This window comes from Typha angustifolia, chromosome 14 (genome assembly GCF_048772165.1).
Source record: "Typha angustifolia cultivar Huaian chromosome 14, ASM4877216v1, whole genome shotgun sequence".
Lineage (NCBI taxonomy): Eukaryota > Viridiplantae > Streptophyta > Magnoliopsida > Poales > Typhaceae > Typha > Typha angustifolia.
Window position 1 is genome coordinate 3380736 of NC_133252.1, and position 19661 is coordinate 3400396.

Below are 19661 nucleotides of genomic sequence, written 5' to 3' on the forward strand. Positions count from 1 at the left end.
TCTGGGTTCTCTTGTACGTGTATGCTCCTAACTCTAAAATCTCTTTAGCGTCTCTGTTTTCCCTAAGAATTTCATATTTACATGTATACCCTTTAGTCCAGAGTCTGGCATGTATCCAATAACCTACCCAAACTAATTTGGCAAACGGCCAAATGCCCACCATTTTTTGTATGGATATTTATATTTAATATTGAAATATATATTTAAAAGAAACACAATATTTATTGTCTTTTGTAATGAATACTTGTCAACAAAAAAATTTAAGATACGTCGTCTTCTACTAAATGATTGACGTAAACTTATAGATGTCATAATATTCTTAGGGATATTTATGGCAAAGACAAAGTTTCAAGGCGTGTATGTATACAAAATACAAATACTACAGTAAGATACTTTACAGGGGTATAAAAGTAAAATTCTCTCCTTTTTTTTAACCTTTAAACGTCGTTGGAATACCATTTCCTTGACCGCCATCCTTGACCACAGATCCATAGTTCCCTTTATCATTCACTTTGATGGTCAACTCTTTCTGGAGACGTTGGATTGGAAGCAATTAAACAAAGCATATCATTCTTTCAAAGCAGCTCTATTTGAAAAGTCTTCATGAGTATTAAGTACTACTAATCATGACCCATTCCCATTCATTTTATATTGCCGTCTATTTGGAACTCACCTTCGGATATGTATATATATTATATATAGACAGGGAGGGAGGTAGTACTTCCCAAAACTCCCCAAGTGTATTTGGAACTCACCTTCTTCTACTCTTCTAGCATCAAAGGAATTTTAAAGGAGAGGAATAGGAGGATAGCAGCTCACAAGTTTCATCTTTCGGCTTTCTTTTCCCATAGCAACAGGTACTGGCTCTAAGAAGTCTCATCTCCTCCTCTACTTCTTTTTATCAGTGTCGATGAAGGCATGAGAAGTAATTAGTTTAGATGATGAGTTCCAAGTAGATCATTGATTTGTTTGTTTTGAAATTTCAATACATTGTGAGCATTAAAAAAGAAAAAGAAAAAAAACAAAGCAATCTCCCCAACAATGCAGGGTTAGTTCCACAAATCATTTTCCTTTATTTATTTTCTATTTGCCTAGAGCCTCAATAGCCTTGTCCTTCTCATCTTTAATGTCAACATCCACAAATTGCTTTAAATTTCAAACTTGTTTAAATTTCAAGGCATGAACGATTTCGATTGAAAGGGAAAGAGAAGGTGGAAGCTGTGCCTTCTTTGACTAAATTACAGTTGAGAATTTAATGTATATCTTACTTTGATGACTTCAAAGGAAGACTAGTTCACACTCTGAAGATTTCTGATGTTTATGATTTGGTAATCTTTCATTGTGCAATTACAGTCCGTTTATATATGTCTTGGATTGTAATATCTAGTTCTTTGCTTGTGACTCAGATTTCTTATGGCTCATCTTTGATTCCAAGTTATAGCAAATCTATTGGGATAATCTCAAAGGAGCATCAAAACAAAATCTAGAATCACAAAGTGCTCTCCATTTTGATACAGATGGTTCCGACTCAGAACGGTGATCACATAGCCGAAATCCAAGAAGATCTAGAGATGCATGCAGTCAATATTACGTCAGAGAGGATCACGGATGAGACTCCCATGTACACCGCGACCGTCGAAAGCGAACAATCTCATGCATCTTGCCTCCGGAAAATTAGCCCGCGAGCCATGGCGTCTTCTTTCAAGAAATGGATCAAGAATCCCTTAAACATTGCTATCTTCATATGGTTAGTCTTGGTCCTCATCTGCATAGTCATTTACCTCCTCATCACGCTTGGAGCTCTCGACGACGTGCTAACGACCAGCACGCGAAGAGATGAATGGAATGAAGTCAACAACCAGATCATGAATGTCCTCTTCACTCTCATCTGCCTCTACTACCAGCCAATGTTTTTATACCACTTCATACAATTACTCAGATGGAGGCCAAGTGATAGAGTTGAGCTAAGGCGAACATATTGCAGGGATACTGCACCTAAGCCTAATGAGAGGTTTCATATCATGTTGGTGCACATCCTCATTCACATCACGTTCTTCCTCCAGTACTTCTGTTGTGCACTCTATTGGGCTTACACAAGATCAAATAGACCCAATTGGGCTCTGTATCTCGCCTACGGTGTCGCAACCGTCTCACCGGTGATTGCAATTGTGTACTATATTTACAGCCCAATTGGCAAGAAGTGTGATCAAACTGAGGTCAGGATGCAAAATGGAAGGATAGCAGAGACCAGTGCTGCAGAGTGGCAAGGAGGACTATTCGATTGCTTTGAGGACTCAACTGTTTGTTGCCTGTCCTCCTCCTTCTTATTTTGCCTCCATGGATGGAACTTAGAAAGGCTTGGTCTTGGTAACAAGTATGTTCACATCTCCACCTTCCTGCTTCTATGCTTTTCGCCATTTGTGGTCTTCTACATCTCTGCGCTCCACGTTAGCGATACGTTAGTGACGATCATCGCAGTGTTTGGGGTCGTAGTCGGATTGTTTGGATTGCTATATGGAGGATATTGGAGGATTGAGATGAGGAAAAGATTCAACCTTCCGTCAAACACCTACTTCTGCGGTAGCGCATCGGTAACGGATTGTGTGCAATGGTTCTTTTGTCCTACTTGTTCACTAGCTCAGGAGGTGAGGACTGGAAATTTTTATGATGTTGAGGAGAACCGTCTTGTTAGGAAGGCATTCATGGATGAGCAGAGAGGCTCAAAACCTTGTGAAAATGGTGAGGAGAAGTTGTCTACGCCGAGCATCGATTCTGTGCGTAGCTTCTCTTGCCCCTCTAAGATAGATGATGGAGAGACGGATGGTAGCCAGTGTGAGATGCCAATTTCTTTTCAGAGATCATCTACATATGGGAGAGTTCATCCTATGAAGCCACCTCTTGCACCGATATTTCAAGTGGAAGAAAAGTAGGTGATTCAAAGTTTAGTAACATATACATACACATACATACATACGTATGTACGTACGTACGTACGTGCATTTGGAGAAGAACAAAGATGCGCTGCATTGATGAAGTTGGTGAAATGAAGATTTTCTTAAACATTGTTGGATTTGCTAGGTTTCTTTTCTTTTTGTGTGAGAAAAATTTGATGTAACAAATTTAAAAAAGATTGGTGTAACAATCAATCTCTGTAATATGATTATGTCCTGTCTTCCTTTTACAAAGCTTGCTATATCTACAGCAATGTCACTAGTTACGTTCTAATTCACATTTAGAGTGTTCTTTTTTAACTAATTATGAGCCTGAAGGCTATAAGTTAGATGAAGGGATTAACCCACCACGGTCTCCTTAGGTACATATAATGCTTCTACGAAGAATTCATTATAAATCTCTCTTCTGTTCATAAGTGAAATTAAATTTATGACCTCCATCATAAATTAGTAGGACTTAACTAGTGAGCTATACTGAGTCATAATTTTTTTAAAGTATCCTTAATTGATAAGAAGTGAAAAAAAGAAAACGATAACAGTTTCAGTTTGAAATCACTTTGAATGAGTAATTAAAAAATCATTAGTGTTTGTTAAAAATATAAAAATATTTGATAAAAGTAAATAATTATAATAATAAATGATGAAATATCATTCGGACAATTTCACTCTCTCTCTCTCTTTAAAGAGAGGAGTTAAATGAATCAAAATTATAAAACTTATGTGGATATCATGAAAGTTGTCACTTTTTTTTCGTACTTCCCATCAATCAAATTAAACAGTCTCTTAGAGTAACTAAAGGTCTCTGCTCAATCATTAAGAAGCAAACTCTAACAGAAACTATAGGTTTTTTCTCTTTCAACGATAGGTAAGCTCGGCCCGGCCTGGCCCAATAATTTGTTTTGGGCCTTTTTCGTGAACCTTAATAAATTCTACATTCGTCCCTATGCCGTTCAAAACCGGTGGTTCTTGTGTCCATACACTTCATGTATTTTTGGGCAACTACAATTTGGAAGGACAAATTACAAATTGTACCTTTTTAAGTAATGCCTAAATTTAATCTACTATGAAACTTTTATTTGTATTACTTTGCATCCATGTGGTTTAGTTTAATGTAAAAAATTCTTAGTTTTTCCATCCGAAACAACAGTGAAAGTACCAAATTTTCTTTAAAATTATTAAAAGGAATTCGTTTTAATCTTTTAATCTTAGCCGTCAATTCCTTTAGGAGTATATCTAATTAGAAAACTCTAATTCCACCTTCAAACCCTAGCCACCATCACTCTCCACGAGCCACCTACACCTACGGCTGTCCACCACCACCTTGAGGCCGATTACCACCCTCTAACGATCGTCGCAACATCGGATATTTTTATTTCTATCCCATTTTGACTTATCTCTACAATTTCAGTCTTATCTTTTAACCTTGATCTCAGAATCACATCAAATCAGAGCTAAAGATCCCTAACTCATGAGGTTACCATATATAAAAACCTTTGAATTTTATTACAAACATATCGATTCATATCTGATTCGTAACAGTGGTATTAATGCCAACGTTCCTTACATGATGGTGAAAACGCAATCCAACCCTAACCCAAGTGAGATCGTGGCCATAAAAAACCAAGATCTAGTCTCCACCCCTATGGAGGTTTTCGTGGCGCCACCAGCACTATCATTGAGGAACCACCCATGTGCGACGATGATACTCAAATTCATGGAGGAATCCGCTAGATCTGCCGCGCAGAGCACTAATAGGATCAAAAAGACTATCCGAGTCTTGACGGCAACTATCATGAACCAGCACCACTACCCAGCACTGCCAGCATTGTCGACCATGGCGGAACTAGCTCTCCCAAGCCATCATCTTCAAATGGTGAGGGAGGTAGAGAGGAGACACAACCCATGGCCAAAACCTCTCCTCCAGCCACGATGGAGCACCCTCCACACTTGTATACTAAAAGCGCCGCTGCATCAACGCCAGAGCTCCTACAATGGTGGTTCCTGAGTCATTTTCCCCACATGCTGTGGAAGCTAGGGCCTAAAACCTAGCATTCCATCGGCGACGATCCAGCCCCTCCAGGCCTAAACTATCATGTCCAGTTCCTTCCACGGGACCCTCGCAAACTAGCCAGCTGGCAGGAGATGGTTAGGAGTTCCAACGGCCTTAGGGCCGACGTTCCAGCGACCACCGACAGCCACAGTTGGCTTCCTCTAGTCGACTACAAACCTGTGGTAGACTTCACAGTTGACAAGCATCGAATGGCCGGGTGAAATGCCTTTCTTCATTGTAGCCTTCATCAAGCCTTATCTTGCCGGAGCATCATCTACCATCCGTCCCACCACTACAGGCTCCACTATAGTTGGGCAGAGGTACCAGCCGCAGCCACCAAGGATTATCGGGATTTTTGGAGGCGCAACGTGATCACCCGTGGAGAATAATCTCCTTCCACTACTGCATTCCAGCAACCCATGACCAAACTCAATTGTCGTTGCCACCCATGCAACCTATCGTAGCGTCCCTAGCCCAAAATACAATTTTGAGCCTAGGGTTAGGGTATTTGCATGGAGAAGATAAAATGCACAAATCTCGAGGTAGGTTGAATTTTTGCGAGCGGGTTTGACCACCTCATATGAATTAGTTTTGGACCCATGAGCATGATCTTGGGCCAGAGTAAGAGCCTAAAATGACTAGTGGAATGACCTAGTGGGCCCACGTCAGCCAACTTAGTCGAACCTGTATGCAGCTTGGGCACGACTTGAGCTGGACCCGTGAGCTTATGACCCATGTAACCAACATCAACTACAAGGTCACTTAGTCAGCGATGATAGGTTATATTTTGGGATCCAAACTTAGACCATCAAGCTTGATATTGTGAACTAGCCCAGAGCTAGTTGGTCTAGTCAAGTCATAGTTGGTATAGTTGGCTCATAAACCCGCTTGGTGGGTTACTCTAGTCTAGGGTTGCTTAGAGAGCAAGTCACCTAAAATAGGATAGCCACTATAAATGAGGTAAGCTCCCCAAAGCATCAAGAAAAACTACCATAATTTTCTTACTCTCTCTCCCTCTCTCTATCTCTCTCACTCACTCTCCCCCAAGTTCACCTTACAGTTGGTGATGCACCCTTCAAGGTCTCCCTTAGTTGCTATCCTTACCTTATCTCTCTCTCTTTCCTCCTCACCTCATCTCAACCACTCCCCCTCACCATCCCTATCGAGTTAGCACCATAGTCATCGCAACCCATCTCTCTCCAAATCTCCCCCACCACTCTCCAATCAAAATCATTCAACCTCAAGCCCCACTAGCAGTCATCTTCCTCACCTCAATCCTCACCATAATCCACCTCAACTCGGTCTCATTAAGAGTAGAGCTCACCTCACCAGTTAGCAACCGCGTCGATCACTTCACTTAATTTTCCAAAAATTTCTAGAGGAGACCTGCTAGACTAGACTTACCTAGCGGAGCAATTTTCTAGGTACCATGGCATGCCCGACAACCAGAAGGCCTAGCTCGCACAATTTCACTTAGAGGGCGTGGCAATCAAGTGGTAGTAGTCGGCAAAGCAGCCTTAACCATTTGAGTCTTGGCAGGCTTTTGCTAATGCAAGCTGTGTAGGGGTGTAAATGAGTCGAGCCTGAGCGAGCTGGCTTTGGCTCATGCTCGACTCCAATTTAATTTCGAGCCTTAGAATTGGGCTCAAGCTCGGCTAAGCTCAACTCAAGCCGAGCCCGAGCCGGGCTAGACCGAGCTTGAGCCCAAAATGAGCCTATCATCAAGCCGAGTCGGATTGAGCCGGACCAAGCCAAATCGAGCCCAAGCCGAGCCAAATAAGAAGAAGAAGAAGGAGGAGGCGGGGCACCGCGGCTGCTTGCCGTTGCTGAAGGAGGAGGAGGCAGCACCGCAATGGCTTGCCGCTGCCGAAGGAGGTGGAGGAAGAGGCGACGAAGCCTCTCGAGCCGAGCCTAAGCGAGCCTGCTCTAGCTTAGGCTCCAGCTTAGGCTCGGCTCGATATTAATTTTGAGTTGGTTTTAGCGGCTTGGGCTCAGCTTAGCTCTAACCGAGCCAAGCCAAACTCAAGTTTTGGTTGAGCCAAGCCCGAGCCAAGCCCCAAGTCACTCATCGAGCTTGACAACCCTAGATCAGTGCTCGGTTCGGTCCGACTTAGTACAAGGACTTCTAGGCTATGTTAACTAAGTTGACTCAGTCAATTACAATTTGAGTTTATTAGAAGGAGTTCGAACAAATCTTCAACCTGATCACCAACTAGTCAAACTCGGCTTTAGAGAGCATCTTAATTACTAGGCTCAGGCCTGACATTTAGGCTGAGGTCAAATGCCCACTACTTTTGAGGAGGCCTTCTCATTAGCAGTTTTAATAGAGTCCAAATTGCATAAGCTGAACTAGAATCGCAAGAAGGAGAGAAGGAAGATGGCCCAAGCTCATGGGCCATTAAATACTACACTTACCTCAGCCTAGCAGGACTAATAGGAAATCACGTGTCGATTTGTGCCAAATAAATTGAAAAACTGCAGGACAAAGGGCTTTGCTTCTACTGTGATGATTGTTTTACCTCTGGTCACAAGTGAAAGTGTCAGCCAACTCACCTCATATTCTTAGACAGGCCTGAAGAAGAACAACCGTAGACCTCCAACTATCACGACAAGATATGAGAATACAAGGACGTGAAGAACTAGTCATTTTGAGGACAATGTGTCAGAAGTTTGATGGATTGTTATGATCTGACCATATGAGTTAATCAATCGAATCTAGTTAGTCTAATTTGCTTACTAGTTTTATTTTTGAATTAAAACGTATAATTTGCATGTAGATTCGATCTGCTATGACTTTACTCTTATAAATAAAAGTGGTCATAGTTCACTTGAGATTATTGGATGTTGAGAGAATTATTAAGTTAGCTATTTACATTATCGTTATTTCTTTTTAATCTTAACTATCCATTTCCTTAGGAGTAGATCTAATTAGAAAACCTTACTTCCACCTTCTATTGTGGCTGCCACTTGAGATACTGATTCCCTTAATCACCACGAGTTCTTTGTCCCTAAGACCAAGCCCGTCCTTGCTCAATACTTCTGCTACATCAACAACAACACCCTCTGCCGCGTCATGACCCTCTTCATCCATCTCACCCTCGACTGGCCCCTCTACCACAAGGGCTCGTTTTAAGTTTTAGGTTCAGCTTAAATTAAATAGAGTCCGAGCAAAAGTCGGCTTGCTTAAGCTAATTTTGTTTATTCCCCTATACACATATTAACTAGGCCCACTTATTTATTGCTTGGATCTAATGGTCTGCCTAGATATAGTTCACTAAAACATAAAGAGCTAAATAGTTTTCTTTCTTTCGTCGTTTCAACAACCCTAGAGGTAAATTGCATTGTATGTTGCTTTCTTTGCTCCTTGCTTCTTACTATGTTATCACTTACCAGACATCATCCACCTTTCATACTTATAAAATGCTCATAATTTAATGGATGAGACACTTACATGGAATATTTTTCCTCCACTACGTTATATAGAAGACCAATGTGGGATCTTTCCACTTTTATCATCTCAGCGAGTCGACATTCCACTTTCTCTTATATGGAAAATATGCTAGCAATAGTTTGATATTTGATAGTCGATAGTGATATATTGCAAATAATTCAGTACCCCTATTTTAATTCCTAATATTTTTAATTATACAGACAATATAATCGGTTTCTCTCTCTTTTTAATATTAGATACCAATTTCCCAGTGCCCTTTTTATTATGGATTTAAGAATTAAAAAATTATTGAGAAATAATTACATATACATTGTCTCTTCTTTCTAAGGATAAAATACTTTACATCCAAAAACTCTTTGTGCGTGTATATATATATATCTAAGGATTAATGAACTAGATGTCACAAGATATAGAAGTATATTTATTTATAAAAATAGAAATGTTCAAAGTAATATGAGAAGGTTCGAGATTGTGGAAGTAAACAAATATGGTATATGCTTGCACAAACAAAAGGTTATGGCCTAATTAGAGGAGTAATTAATGTAGGTAGTTGGCTTGGCCGGTGAAATATTCGGTGCATATCTCATCACACGTAGGCCATTATCTTCTAAATTTTACCTAATTACTAACAAAGTTGATTGTTTTACTTTTATATAAATATTGAGACATTAAAAGCGAAAATTATATGATAGGGTGTGAAAAATAAAATAATAAAAACATATACATCTTTATTCTATTAGTTTTGTAGTTTGTATTAAGATTTTGCGTTCAAAGTAGCAAGTCCATCAAAGAAACCCTATATAAAGAGATCCCACTCCTCCCCTTTTATCTCTCTCTCTCTCTCTCTCTCCTAAGCCATCTAATATAACCTCTAATTCCTCATTTTGTTCCTCTTTTATCTATAGAGAGGAGGAGAGCTTACAGTGGAGCTGGCTAACCAAGAACCCGAACCGCCGCGTGCCACCGCCTCAGAGGAGGAGCGGAACAAGCAACTGGTACGAGACCTGTATGAGGCCTTGAACGACCACCGCGTGGAGGTGGTCCACCGGCTACTGCAACCGGACGTCGACTGGTGGTTCCACGGGCCCCGCACCGGCCAGCACCTGATGCGCCACCTGACTGGCCAGTCGGGCGCCGCTTTCGAGTTCGTCCTCGAGAACGTGGAAGCCTTCGGGTCCACGGTGCTCGGGGAGGGAACCGGCCCAGCCGGCGACGGGTACTGGGTGCACGCGTGGACCGTGGGCCCCGACGGGGTAATAGACCGGGTGAGGGAGTACTTCAATACGACTCTCACCGTCACCAAAGTCGGCGACGGCTCGGCGTCCAACAAGGAGGCGTCGCCGGCTTCTGTTACGCATTGTGTGCCCCTGTGGCAGAGCAAGCCTCTGTTAGATAAACCCCGGAAATCGCTTCCTGGGCTTATTCTCACCATATAACAAAAGTAATTAACTATCCGAGTCCAGCATAGGGTGGATAATTATTGGTATTAATTGGAGAATAACACAAGGTTGAAGCTCGATGGGCTAAAGCTTTGTGTGTGTGATTAGACTTGAGTTGGGATTTGGTGTTTCTATGGTTTCTTAATTTCAATATATAAGGTAGACAACTGAGTCAATCCTAAAAAATAAAAGACCATAATAAACTCAAACCATACCGATATATAAAGCTTAGATAAAAAAACCATTACATATCAATCTTAATGTCTCAAACATCTACAGAGAAAATTGAATTTAATAATATTTATGATGGATTTGATCAAATTAGGTGTTCTCACAACTCTATATACCCAAATGATTCACCTCCCAAATTTATATCACTTAAAAATAGTGGGTCAAAAACTATAACTTTTTAAAGCGTATTGTATTGTAGTAATTTAGCTAATACAGTTATATAAAACATAAATTATGATTAATTGTAATTAATTAAATTAACAATAATGTGCTACATAAAAATTAGCATAAGAAGTAAAATGTCTGATTATAAAATTCTCAAAAACTGAGTGCTAATCAGAAAATAATGAAAATGTTGGGCGTTAATTGAAAATTTTTCCTTAATAATTTGGATCAACCTAGATGGTAAATTTGTACTGGACCTTTTTTTTTTGGTGTCATTATCCATAGAAAAATCTAAAATTACCAGACTTTTTAAACAAAAACATTAGCTTTTGCTAATTTTGGCAAATGATTTGTCTTAATTATACTGCTTATCTCAGCCAACGTCCATAAAAAATAACCTAGTTCTGCCATATGCCAATTAATTCTACAAAGCTTCTAAAAGCTAATCAGAAACTCACATCACATAAATACCAAAATAATACATAAAACTTCACTGAATTTAAGAGCTTTATACAACAACCAAACCAAGCACATTAGCACAACAATCCCCAGTGATCAAATGGCTAGGACAAGCCCTGGCATGGCACGGCCCATAGACCCACCGGCCTGGCTATGCCATATCTCATGGGCTGCATCCCTTCCCCTGTCGGCGACACCCGTTCCGGTGGCCCGGCCCACTTGTCGGACGGTCACCGACGTGTTAAAATATTCCCGAAAATGAGTTATGACACCGTCATCGATTGCCCATGCATGGACCCAATAGGCTTGGTCACCCTCCCACCCCTCCGCCACCACCCACCTCCCCTCTCCCACCTCCACCACCCTTCGGGGCACAAATAGGAAGTCCACCGGCCCGACTTCGCCGGTTAAAAGGCGTTGCATGTATTGGCACCGCCGCGGACCGTGGAACCACCAGTCGACGTCGTTCGCCAGCAATGCTGTTGTCACCTCAATGTCCCCTCTAGCTAAGGAGTAGTACAATGACTCCACTAGCTTTTTGTTTGCCATGGACACTCAAACTAATGTAACAGTAAAAGATAGCTCTGGACTCTTTGAGAGTGAGTAGTGCATGAACAAGGGATTTTATAGGCAATGGGACGAGGGTACTCTTTGCTGGGTTTTGGTTAATTATCCTTAATTATATATTAAACAAGGTTAATTTAGCCATCCACTACAAAGTCATTGGAGAAAGAGTAATTAGGGGAGCATATTTATTCCTTTTGTCTATAATAGGAATAAATATGCCCATGCAATCCGACAACTATGTCTTGCTACATTTATTAAGGTTGTTCATAGGAATTTATTATGGTCTTTGCCTGTTTTGCCATTGTCTGTTGTTTCTTTTTTTTTTTTTTTCATATATATACCTTTCAAAAAAAAAATTATTTATATGTATGTATATCTTTTTAATGTTGATATTTATATGTACACCTCTTAAAGCATAGTTTAATTCCTAAATCACATTAGCTATTCTCATTCAATAAGGTTGCTTAAACCAATTTAGTGATAATTATACTTGATGTGGATATTTTATATTAGATAATTAAAATACCCTTTGTTGTTGACAGATGAGGGGAGGAAGATTGATTAAAATATTAGTTAATTAAAATAATATATTTTTGAATACAAAATGGTAATTAGATATCGTTGATGAATATAAATAATTGGATGAAAGAGGAGAGGAGAAAGAAATTTAGATAAGTTTAAGTAGGTTGTCATAACTCATAAACCTATTCTATCCGGGTATTTGAATACTAAACTAGTTTAGTGCTTATTAAACTAGTCAAAAAAAATAAATCCTAACCTCATCCAAACACAGCCACAATCTTTGCATGTATATTACTTTAAAAATAATTCTCTGAATACCTACTAACCATTAAAATTTAAATAGTTTAGATGTAAAAAGATAATAATATCTTTATTATAGTTTTCATATATTTCTCTTATTTAATGTATGGATAACCACTAACATATGTTTTAAGAGGTATTCATATAAATATTAATTTTAGAGAAGTACACATAGGTATACACCAAAATTAGCATTGCAATTGAGTAAATTACAAGAGATACTATATAAGAGAGATTATGATGTTGTAATATGATAACTTAGAGAGAGATACAAATGTCAACAGAGTATTGTGTATGAGTGTATCAGAGTTTGAAGCAATGCTGGTAGCATAGCATACAAATCTTCTCCTCACATCAGTAAAATATAATCCAAAGTCTGGAATCTGAGACAAGTAGACAGATGAGCAACAAAAATATAAGGTGGATCTCCTCTGTCCCATGCTTCAGTTATTGCATGCTGAGAAACCCTTGGAAAGAATTTGCTCCCTGAGAGGAGCTCACCCTCATTAATATCCAAACAAAACCTGTCACAGTTCCAGGAATGCCAATGGGTTTGGAAATTGTGGACATGATCTAAGGCTAGCTGGTTTTGTTGGTCAGAAGTTGCACAGGATCTCTTGAGCAGAGAGTTGCTTTTGCTTCCTAAATCTAAGAGTTAGATATATATATATGTAGGGATGATGCTGATGAGGAGAAAGAGAGAATCTAAGAATTATTCCAGAGACAACAAAATCACTTATTAGAAATTTTCTTTTTAGGGAATTGTCGTAAATTTTGGCAAAATGTTGTTTGAGATGACTCAGCTTGTTTATATTCAGACCTAACTATTGATAATTAATTACTTGTCAATAAATATTATAATTAATAGATTGAGATTTAATAGTTAAATTTTTAATTCCATAGGATTTATTAGTTTAACCCTAACTAGTTTAGCTGACTTTTTAATGAGCTCGACTTAGCTCGCCAAGTGAAACAAGTCCAACACAAGTTAGCCCGACTTCTTTTCGAGTCGAATATGAGCTAGAAATTTTAGCTCACTTTATTAGTTTGCTCGTGTTATGAGTTTGACAAATTTAATTCTGAAGTGAACAGGAGCAAGACCCAGATATTTAACTTGAAATTAAATTTATTAAACTCGAACACAAAGCAAGCTGAAAAAATGAGTTAAAATCCTAGCTCCTATTTAGCTCACTTGATATGATTAAACTAACAAACTTATGGAACTAAAGATTTAATCATTAAATCTCAATTTAATGACTAAGTACTTATTAACTAGTAAACAATTATCAACCTTTACATTAAGTTAAACATGACTAACATAAGCCTTTGCTCCGGTTCAAATCATAGATACTTCGTGTCCAAATCTAAACTCGTGTTCTACTTATTTATATAACTAAGTGATCGATATCAAATAAGATTTTGAATCGAACATAAATTGTTCATAAGCAATAAGCTAGTTTGACGGTCTTACAACTATTATGATCATATTAGATATATATAAGTATTTGCACTAAAATTCTCTTAAGTTTTTAAAATAGCATGACTAAGTTTTTGTATGCATTTTTCGTATAAACTTTATATATATATATATAATAAATGTGGCCTTACTAAAATCTAAGAATTCTTTGTGCAAAGGGATATAAGTGGATCTTGAATGATTTAGTTTCTCTTTAAAAAAGAAAAAGAAAAAAGAAGAACTAGCAAATCTGGGCCGTCCGTTTTCATGTGCGGCCGTACACGGAGTGATAGGTGTACATGACTCGCACCATACTCTCAACTTTAGCTCCGCTGAAGCGAGCAAGAGTGAGGGCTCTCTTTCTCTAAACCCGCCCGTCTCTGTCTCTCTGTCTCTCTCTCTCTCTCGCGCGCGGCGGTGGCGATGCTTTCCGGCGATATTCCTCCGAATCAGACGATTTATATAAAGAATATCAATGAAAAGGTCAAGAAGGAAGGTAATGTTTGCTCTCTCCTTTTTCTTTTGATCTTAGCAAAAGAAAGTTGTAGCTTTCTACCGAGAACTAGGGTTTCTGTTCCATTATTTATTTGCTTCAGTTGTTTGCGAGTAATTTTGAGCTCTTCTCTTTGTATCGAGTGGATTATGCGTATGGATGCTACCAGTGCTCATGCTCGCCATCTCTTACTCCTCTCAGTTTAGGGGTTGCAAGTACTTTTTGTTGCTTATCTTCTTGTTGAGTGGATTATGCAGATGGGCGTGTTTCCTTTTCGTATCCTACTTCTTGCTTAGGGTTTCTTAGTCCTTGCTTATAGTATGAAATGGCGTAATAAGAATGAAGATAGCAATATGAAAAAAGAAGACTAGGATTCGTGTTTGTGAAGAGAGAGAAACATTGGAGATTCTTGTGGTATGACTGTTGAGCTGATAAGAAGCTGGTGACCATTGTGCTGTATCCAATATTTTCTTCCTGTGTGTGTGTGGAATGAATTATAGAACCTTGGCACCTCCTAGTTGAACTGGTATTTGATTGAATAGTTTGTGAGCATCTTCCATGCTAAACAAATTGGGGCATATTTGAAACCTCTGAACCTTTGTCTTGAATGTCCCAACCTGAATTACATGTAGGATCTGAATGTATTTACATTGAATATTAGACCCGCTGCTGAATATGACATGTCAGCAAGGAACTTCAGTGTGGCTTTCTAAGTAAGTAGGAGTAGGGGAGACTATTTAGCTGATGCTTTTTCAACAAAATTGAATATAATCCTATTAGGATAAGGAAATTCCTTCTTTATTTTATCTTCTTGGCAAAGTTATGCATTTTCTGTTGTGCCGCTGGACCTCGTCAGGTAAATAACCTTTGATGTCTGAGACTCTGACATACATATCGTACAACCAACTTACGGTAATTTTGTGCATCCAATGTCATAAGAATATATTGTATAGGACCTAAAATTAGTGTAACCAATGGGAAGTTAAAAAAAAAAAAAAAAACAGTTCAGAGGAGCAACATAATATTCAGTTTCTTATTGTTAAATACTGTTAGTTGATATATTCTAGTTGCAGTTTCCTTGTGTTGTTCTGTTTTTATTTAGTTCTGGATCATTGTATCGCATTAGTCAGAACTATACCTTGTACATTTTGTATTGCTTGCATATAGCATGCAAAATTCTATTGCACTTTCTCTTGATATTTAATTTTTTGAGATACATCCTGAAGTTTTGATAGGACGGTACTGAGAGCACTTTGGTTAACATTATTCTCTAAATTTTCTGCAGAATTGAAACGTTCTCTTTATGCTTTGTTCTCTCAATATGGAAGGATATTGGATGTGGTGGCCCTAAAAACAACCAAACTTCGAGGTCAGGCTTGGATAGTATTTAGTGAGATTACAGCTGCAAGTAATGCAGTTCGCCAAATGCAGAACTTCCCATTTTATGATAAGCCGATGGTAAGTCATTGCAATTTAAGAGAATGCATATTGATATTTTTGTTTCAAGTTAAGCTCATACCCTTCAGCCATGTAGAGAAAAGCTATTTTATAGTTTACTCATCTCCTTCTTTGGTGTTAATTTCGAGATTAGATTATGGCCCTACAATAAATATGCTAGTAGTACTGAGTCTTTCATTTATGTAGTAATTATGTCCATCACTTTTATGCATAAAATGTTGTAATGAGGTAATTACTTAATAGTGGACTTGGTGCCTTTTGTTATTTACCTGGTTGCTTCTTTTTGAACTACTTATTTGGTGCAGAGAATACAATATGCCAAAACAAAGTCAGATTGTGTTGCAAAGGCTGATGGAACATATGCCCCAGAAGAAAAGAAGAAGAAGAAAGAAGAAAAAGGTGACTTATGTATATCTTATCTGCTTTAATTGCATTCTTGGACTATGCTAAGATGGTTTCTGGGTGCAGTACATGGGTCAGATATTGCCTAGCTTTTTTCATGGAATTTAGAGGCTGGAAGGATTGTTGTTTGTCATGCTTGCTCAAATATGCTAGTATAAAACTCTATTGGGTATTTTTAAGCCAGATACTGAGATAATAACAAGAAGAAATATTGTTCGATTGGGAATAGGGGTTGCTAAGATTTTGATATAAAGGTCAGAATATTGGACAATAGTGGGATCCGAAACAATTACTGAAATAAAAAAATCTTGCATGTGTTAGCATTGATCAATGAATTTCAGCCTTAGTTTTCAATTAGTTTCAGTCTTATCTATCACATTATCATGAAAGGGACTCCAAATATTTGATTTTTTTTTTAAAACTTGTTTCTAGATATTACTGAGAAAAGGACAACCTATTCGTAATTCTTTTTTAAAATGACTTCCATTGACTTGTTTCTTTTCCTCCTATTTTCGTATCTTGATTGTAGCTGCTGAGAGGAAAAAACGAGCTGAAGAGGCACAGCAAGCTGGTTCTGCTTCGAATGGCCCAAGTGCTCAGAATAATGGAGGCTTTTCTGTAAGTTACTGTTACATCTCTCTTTAAGCTAGCCTTTCCTTTTACTTATCTGCAACCTTAATAAGGTCTGCTTGCATCTCAACTCTTTTTCTATGAGATTAGGGGAATATGGTACACTGGTAAGTAAATTCTTTTTTATTTCCAGCATTTGTCTTTATCAGTGACATAGGAAGTTCAGTGGCCATATTTAACACACATGCCATACTCGGTTGGAAGGAAATTCTTCCAATGAATGGTTGTGTGTTCTGTGGCTAAGATGGAAAGGATATCTTCTTCTTTTTTTTTCCTTTCTTTGCACACACACTTGCATCAAGATAGATTTGTTAAAGTAGTGCTCAATTATACAAAAGTATTTGGAGATGCTTGATATGTTAATATGTGCATGACATTTTCACTTCGATGTGCAGATCTGGTTTATTTTGCTATGACAACATCTAGAGTGTTAGCTGTTTTGTTGATTAATAGGCCATGACAAGTAGATGATAGTTTTATGTACTTATGCTTTGAAAATTCACTTAAGATATAAGAACAGCAAAATTAGAATATAGAAGAGTCTTTTTAGCTTATACCAATAGTTGAATTTAATAGGTCAAAGAAGACATTTGAATAGCTCAAGACATTTTAATATGTACTTATGCTTTGAAAATTTACGTAAGATATAAGAACAGAAAAATTAGGATATTGAAGAGTCTTTTTAGCTTATACCAATAGTTGATTAATCAAAGAAATATCATATGAATGGGGCTGTGGTGTACTGTGAGATGCTTCACAGACCTACATTTTCTGTAAAATGCCTTGATTTGCACCTTTAGGCATGTCCACAATTGTGCAAACTTCTTGTTTTATTGAGTTGTAATCCGTTGTTTTATACAAATTTCTCCTTGTTACTGAGCTACAACTCTTCTTTCACCTCTGGTTGCCACTGCTTCTGCCCATAACCCTTCTTGCTGGCGAGTCATTTTCACTTGGCTCCTTTTGCCACTTTGAGCCTGTTAACTCACTACTTACTCTAAATAATTAAGCTAAAAACTTAAGCTGTTGGATAAGCATAGTCTTCATCTTTTATATTCTAAAACTCCCCATTGTTTATGGGCTCAAGACATTTTAATAGGTCAAAGAAGTTGATTTGAATTTAATGGGTGGATGCTTTATATTTTATTTTCATTTGACAGATGTATTCTGTCTCTAGACGTGTTGCAACTGGCTGTTCTGCCATGTCTTAATCTTGGCATGTCGTTCTCTGCATCACCAACTGGGCAAAATTAAGATTCCTTTGGCTAATGCCAAACAAAGTGGGTTTTAGCAATTCACTCATGCCACCTGGACCTGGCCTGTCATGAAAATACTACGTCTACATTATATTATAAATCTAAAGCTTGAAACTTTGAAACCCAAAATCATAAATTATTAGATGAGACTTATGCTGGCTCCTACAATTAGGTGAAGAAAAGAAAGAAAAAGCTATAAGGAGATTCGTTTCAAATTCTCCTTGCAAGTTGCAAACTGCAATGATCTATACACCAATTGAGGCTCTCTTTCTTGGATTCATTGGTCCTTAATTTAGTCCGCTGACCAAAATTTATATAAAACAAATTGCTCTTCTTTCCCTTCTTTATAGAAACTTTATTATAGATGTGGTGGTTCCTGTTACCTTCTTTTACATAATTACATTATATGATTATATCTGATGAAACATCAACAAGAAATATGATCAATTCCCAACTAGATATTAAGGTTGCTCAAAATTTTCATCAGCTATTAAGATTTAAAAGATTCCTGCTTAAATTGGTTCAAATGAAAGAGTAGAATCTTTGAGTTGATGTTGGGAGATGCTAACGATGCTCCCTGAGTTTGTCAAATTCCTATTTAATTAGCGCTTGAAAGTCAGTTACTGGTGTTGGTGCAACTTATTGGTTGCAGTTTGCTCTCGATTTGTTGTTCGTACAAGAAATATAGTCCTTTGGGAACCAGCTTAGATTTGAGATCTTCAGTTTTATATCTTGATAGTTTAATGTACACTTTTCTCATGTGCTGGCAAGTTGAAGTTTATTTGTATTTACTATTTATCTTTTATAGGCTTCTCAAGCCTCTCGCCAAGGAAAGACAAGTTCACAGGAGCCTGCTGCTGCTCCAAACAACATTCTTTTTATCCAAAACTTGCCTCATGAGACGACAAGTATGATGCTACAGATCCTTTTCCAACAGTACCCTGGTTTCAGAGAAGTTCGGATGATTGAAGCAAAACCAGGAATTGCATTTGTGGAGTTTGGAGACGACATGCAGGCCTCTGTTGCCATGCAGGCTCTTCAGGCCTTCAAGATCACCCCGCAGAACCCAATGGCTATAACCTACGCAAAGAAGTGATGATCTCCTTCTTGTTGAGACTATCTTACTGGTCGAAATGCAAAACCATGTGTTGGACCGAGAAATTGATGTACGGAAGCAGTCAGATTTTGTACCAGTACTCTCTTAACAGTGTACCTTCTTTCTATCTCATACTTGGATACTTAGCCTTGATTAAAATGTTTTATTGCTTCTAAAATGCCCTTCTATTGAACTAAATGAATATTCCAATGCCCTTTTCTCTTTTGTCTTAGCATTCTTCTTTCTTTTAACAGACTAGAAATAGTGGGGTTATTGCCTGCTTTTTTCCTTACTGATGGATAGGATAATAAGAACACATTGTAACTCTAGCTTGAAGGCAAAGAGATATAATGCTTTCCTCCCCACTAAGGGAGAAATAATAATAATAATAATAATAAAAATAAGAGGAACAAGGCCTAAGTAGTGGCTACCATGATTGCTAGAGTTTGGTATCTTGGTCTTGTTTGGTGAGTATTTTAGTAGTTTTAAAGGGTCCCTTGACCTTGGGTGGTGGAACAGCAGGTTCTTCTTTATTCTTTTTTGTGGATTAGAAGCAACTATTTGTAATATGAAATGCGCATGATGAGACCCTTGATTGGATGAACAAATCTCATGTGTAATTCTTAAGGGCAGAGAACATGATTGGCATGATTTGGCATGTAGTGGTTTGTTTCTAACCAAAGATTTCAACTTCTGGGTTGGTAGCTTTTTAGCCAAATGTTAGTTACTACCAAG

At 38.2% G+C, this 19661-nt stretch overlaps 3 protein-coding genes across 4 annotated transcripts; 2 read left to right on the plus strand and 1 right to left on the minus strand.

Annotated features, from left to right (window-relative positions):
* Positions 1-698: 698 nt before the first annotated feature.
* LOC140776765 (uncharacterized) lies at positions 699-3229 on the plus strand. Of its 2 annotated transcripts, none has more exons than XM_073120613.1 (2): positions 699-857; positions 1407-3228. In XM_073120613.1, exon 2 carries the CDS (start codon positions 1518-1520, stop codon positions 2928-2930), a length of 1413 nt encoding a protein of 470 aa, XP_072976714.1. In that variant the 5' UTR covers positions 699-857; positions 1407-1517; the 3' UTR covers positions 2931-3228. The 2 variants fall into 2 exon arrangements, with proteins under 2 accessions (XP_072976714.1, XP_072976715.1); XM_073120614.1 differs by having other exon boundaries at positions 701-857; positions 1518-3229.
* A 7613-nt stretch (positions 3230-10842) lies between these two features.
* On the minus strand, positions 10843-11295 carry LOC140775654 (senescence associated gene 20). The gene has a single exon (XM_073119041.1). The coding sequence runs from the start codon at positions 11293-11295 to the stop codon at positions 10843-10845; it is 453 nt and encodes a 150-aa protein (XP_072975142.1).
* A 2633-nt stretch (positions 11296-13928) lies between these two features.
* LOC140775330 (U2 small nuclear ribonucleoprotein B'') lies at positions 13929-19151 on the plus strand. Its single transcript, XM_073118561.1, has 5 exons — positions 13929-14087; positions 15370-15542; positions 15848-15941; positions 16474-16562; positions 18639-19151. The coding sequence occupies exons 1-5, from the start codon at positions 14015-14017 to the stop codon at positions 18924-18926; spliced, it is 717 nt and encodes a 238-aa protein (XP_072974662.1). The 5' UTR covers positions 13929-14014; the 3' UTR covers positions 18927-19151.
* The last annotated feature ends 510 nt before the right edge of the window (positions 19152-19661 follow it).

Coding starts and splice junctions, on each gene's coding strand:
- LOC140775330 (XM_073118561.1), top strand. CDS start 14,015: ATGCTTTCCGGCGATATTCCTCCGAATCAGACGATTTATATAAAGAAT. Junction 15,543..15,847: donor CATTTTATGATAAGCCGATG/GTAAGTCATTGC, acceptor TATTTGGTGCAG/AGAATACAATATGCCAAAAC. Junction 16,563..18,638: donor AGAATAATGGAGGCTTTTCT/GTAAGTTACTGT, acceptor TATCTTTTATAG/GCTTCTCAAGCCTCTCGCCA.
- LOC140775654 (XM_073119041.1), bottom strand. CDS start 11,295: ATGGCAAACAAAAAGCTAGTGGAGTCATTGTACTACTCCTTAGCTAGA.
- LOC140776765 (XM_073120613.1), top strand. CDS start 1,518: ATGGTTCCGACTCAGAACGGTGATCACATAGCCGAAATCCAAGAAGAT.